General features: G+C 29.8%; 1 protein-coding gene across 1 annotated transcript; it reads right to left on the bottom strand.

Annotated features, from left to right (window-relative positions):
* Positions 1-1,316: 1,316 nt before the first annotated feature.
* On the bottom strand, positions 1,317-3,345 carry LOC137806652 (transcription elongation factor 1 homolog). Its single transcript, XM_068606867.1, has 5 exons — positions 3,159-3,345; positions 2,379-2,501; positions 2,139-2,209; positions 1,703-1,724; positions 1,317-1,603 (listed from the first exon to the last, which is right to left on the bottom strand). Exons 2-5 carry the CDS (start codon positions 2,489-2,491, stop codon positions 1,540-1,542), a joined length of 270 nt encoding a protein of 89 aa, XP_068462968.1. The 5' UTR covers positions 2,492-2,501; positions 3,159-3,345; the 3' UTR covers positions 1,317-1,539.
* Between the last annotated feature and the right edge of the window lie 1,023 nt (positions 3,346-4,368).

The following is a 4,368-nucleotide window of genomic DNA, read 5'->3' as shown; positions in this document are numbered from 1 at the left end:
CTGCTTTTGTATCTTCTTTACATTTAGAGTCTTCAAACGATTCAAAGAATGTTGGGGAGTCTACTACAACACTAGAGGAAGAACTGCCAAATTTGTTCTTACTGTTCCTACAGTTGTTGAAGTTCCCCAATCCATTAAGAAGAGGAGGACCAATCCTCTAAGAGATGTTCGGAAGAGACAGAGGGTCTCCATATATGTTTATATGAAGAAAGCTGTTACAACAAAACCTAATAAATCTGCAATACCGTCTGCTAAGCCACTCATTATTTCCATTCATGATGATATCAGTAAAAAATCAAATCATATGGTCTTTGCATCTCTTAGAAAGCAAAGAAGAAGAGTTCAACAACAAAAGCCAACTAAAGAGTAGTCTCCCTTGAGGTAAAACTTTTAGATTTTGTTTTACTTAAAACCACCATGACCTCGTCTAAACACAGTTGTACCTGCACCATCTAACCAAACACAAACCAAATCTTCTACGATATCCCAACCACCTTCTACAGCTGAACCAACCCAAGCTAACTCTCAAACACTTAACCAAATGAACTAAAATGAATCGTCTACCCAACTTGAATCCACCTTGCAACATTCAAATTCCATCACCTCGGAATAATTAGCTCAACCCTTAGACTCCGAACCTCTGCCAACTCCTTTAGGAACTCACGCAATGAAAGCCTTAGATTTACATAATTTCAAGTAAAAGTACTCATTAAGACATGATAAGTCCAACTAATAAACTATTAAAATGTTGCTTAAAGTAGATAAAAACATTTAATTCATCTTCTACGTCCAAGCTGCTTAACAGTTAAAAAGACATTCAAGTGAATTTGAATTTCAAACTATGAAGTAATATAAAAATACAATATAATTCTTTCTTATCCCTTATATTCTTTACATTACATGTTAGTTAACTGCAACTAATATCAGAAGATATTTGCGAAATTACATTTCGAAAAGTCTTTCTAAACATTTCATCGATAAAACTTAGTTGTGTTTAACATTCTCCATGAGATGCAATATCTTAGAGAAGAACTTTTTAACTAATCATCTATAGTGAAACTATCACCTAAATGATGATATCGTGCTATGGTATTTTTCATATAATCTCTTAAACTAAATTAACGGTTTGCTGACAACATAGACGGCTGAACAATGGCATTTACATGCTCTCAAATCTCAACATTCGTAAGACCTAATACACTCAATTATTTGAAATACATTACATCTATATTCTTTATTCACCATATTAATCCCTTTCAATTATTTAGAAAAATACTACCATGTTTTCTAATAAGAAAATTAATGTAAATAGTGTATTTCACGGTTCAAATTATTGTTTTATCTTATTAATTTCAAGCAAGATGTATTTGATCAAATCCTTCCTATCAAAGTAACTATTATTCCCATGTTATTGAGTACATCCGCATTACAATCTTCCGAAAGAGTGTATATGGGAATTAAGCTTGAGGTCGCACGATCTTATATAAAGCTTGATGGACAGTTATTCCTTTAGCAACTATTAGAAGTGGATTCTCACAATCACTCAGCGCCATCATCTTCTTGGTTGTTCGCCAGCTCACATTCATCAATCCATTCAGTGTATCTACATCATTGCAATTAAGCTACTTGAGTCACACGGTTTTACGTAAGTGAGAAAGAAAGAGGTGAAGGAGGAGGTTTTCAACATAGTGATTGCACTTACATGTCTATTGGCTCAGATAAAGCTGAAATGACACACAAAAAACATAATTAGCTAAATCTACAGTGTATATGCACTCAGCCCATATATATACAATAAACGTCTTTAAACTAACAATTGGGTTGAGATCCATAATCCACCTTCCATGGTTCCAGACTTGGAACCAAACATTCCCTACAATGCTATATTAGCCTATCTTAATAATAAATCAGTTGTTTATTTTTTTTCCTGTTTTCAAAATGGCAAACAGGAAAATACACATTAAAAAATAAAAAATATCATTATAGACAAGTATAAGGGGTCATCAAATTTTTTTATACACCATCTTAGTAATTTCCCGTTTCTGCACCTAGTCTGTAAAATAACAGCATATCTTACCCGTGGAATAAAGTGTTTTTTCAAGAGTAAAATAAAATAACTACAGCCCATGAAAACAAACCTGTGATGGTGGTGCTAAAGCTCTCTTGACATATATTGCATGAAGCTTCCCCTATCATGTTCTTCATATCACTGTCAAAAGACCTCCCAAAATGAGCATCAATATGAATAGTATTCATCTCTAACTTTAAATAAAATGGTAGTGTCATGTTACTTTGTGGTTTTAGAGAAAACAGGCCTAAATGTCTCTGAATGCAAATGCGAAGGAAACGAAATGGCTACATATTAAAGAAATGCTTACATGCTGCATTCAACACTGGTCCCATGATTGCAGAAAGGACAGCTAAAGACAGTGTCAAGTTTATCCATTCGTTTCTTTGGAGGGGCCTTAGCCGCTGATTTTCTCTTGCCCATTACTCAAATTCTGATTTTCAGATATTCCAAAAAATAAAAAAAATTAGTGAAAAGGGTAAAAACAAAACTCCTAAGCAGCATGCCAGTTAAATCCCTGCATCAGTAATATTGAAGCATGTAAACAATTTCTCAATTTCCTACGCTAAACATTCTAATTGCCACGAGAATCAATATGCCAGCCTACTTATATGAAAATGAATGCTACAAGAGTAAAGGGAAAAACACTAAATTTAAATAACATTGCATAGACTGTGAACAACAATAGATGCATTATCTTGAAAATAGTAAAAATACGATAAAAGTTGAAACCAAAATCTCTTTAATTGTTGTTTCACAATTATCTAACAAGAAAATCTGTTTCCAGATAACATCAATTCAAAATACACACGCGGAATCCAGTCATGCAGAGGGAAAGATTAACTGCATCGACAAGAGAAAATACGAAAAGCTCTTAACTTTATGCGGGCAACATTAAAGATGAACAGTTAACAAAATTGAATGAAAAACATAAAACAGATATGTGCATTGTTACCGCATTTTTGCCCGATTCTCGAAAAGAAAAAGGAGAATGGAAACAAATAAAAAGAAACCCTAAAAAATCCAAATAGAGGGTAAATGAAAGAAGATATGCAATTGCATGCAGAGATGGAAAGTGAAAAGGCCTAACCGAATATTCCTAATGCCGAACCGAGTATGAACAGCAAGTATGCGGTGAAGAAAGTGAGAGAAAGAATGAGGATTTTGAAAACGCTGAAGAGAAGAAGAAGAGAGAGAGAGAGAGAAAAAGATGGGGTTTTATGCAGGAGGACAGATTATATGAAAGAGTTAGAAACAGAATACTGGAAGTTTGGCATAGATTTTGAGCGGTGACTTACTCTTTATATGTAAAAGTGGAAAACACATTATTAATGATAAAAAATAAAAATAATTAAAAATTTCCATTATTATAATTATTTAAATAAAGTAATATTCTTAAATTTTGCTTTAAAACTACTAAAAAGATGTGTTAATAAAAGGAAATAGTAAAAATATTATATTTTTACTAGTGAAAACACAGCGGGGTATTCATATTTTTATTAGATTAAAATATATATAATTTTATAACTTTTATAGTTCTATTATTTTCATAAATAGTTAATTAAAAAATTAATATAATTTAATATATTTAATTTTATCAAAATAATATTAAAAAATTATAAACAAATTTATTAGATAAATTTTTCCCGTTTTGTAAATCTTTTTTATATTGGTAGTTGTTTTAGTTTTAAAAAATTTATGTATACCAGAGAAGAATCTCTTTTATTAATTTATTATTATTATTATTATTACTAGTTGAAACGTGTTGAGTCGGTGTATTTTTTTCAATATTTTTAAAAGGTTGTTATATTCTCTTTGATATTATATTTTAAATTTATAACAATGTAATTTTATTAAATTAATATAATGTAAATTTACAAATGTCATTATGAATTTTATTCTATATTTCTATTCACACATTAAAAATGAAAATACTAATTTAAAATATGATAATCTTATAATCTTGTAACAATAAATTACATATTAAAAATGAAAACATTAATTTAAAGCTTGATAATCTAATTCAAGAGAAAATGATTTTAACCAAAGTTAAATAACTTTGTTAATATAACATAGTAATTAATGTAATTAATAATAAATGTTTTTTTTAACTTTGATTAAGTTCAAAAGGTTATTCTAAAATCTTAGTAAAATAATGGAAGTTTTTTTTATCCTTAGTTAATTTTTAAGGGTTTATTTTTAAACCTCATCAAAATAACGAAGGTTTTTTTAACCTTTGTTAAATTCTAAAGATTTATTTTAAAATCTCGGCAAAACAACGAAGGTTTTTTTGTTAGAAT

Source organism: Phaseolus vulgaris, chromosome 3 (assembly GCF_000499845.2).
Source record: "Phaseolus vulgaris cultivar G19833 chromosome 3, P. vulgaris v2.0, whole genome shotgun sequence".
In the NCBI taxonomy this organism is placed as follows: domain Eukaryota; kingdom Viridiplantae; phylum Streptophyta; class Magnoliopsida; order Fabales; family Fabaceae; genus Phaseolus; species Phaseolus vulgaris.
Note: the sequence above shows the minus strand (reverse complement) of the source record. Positions and strands in the feature narration are given on the sequence as shown.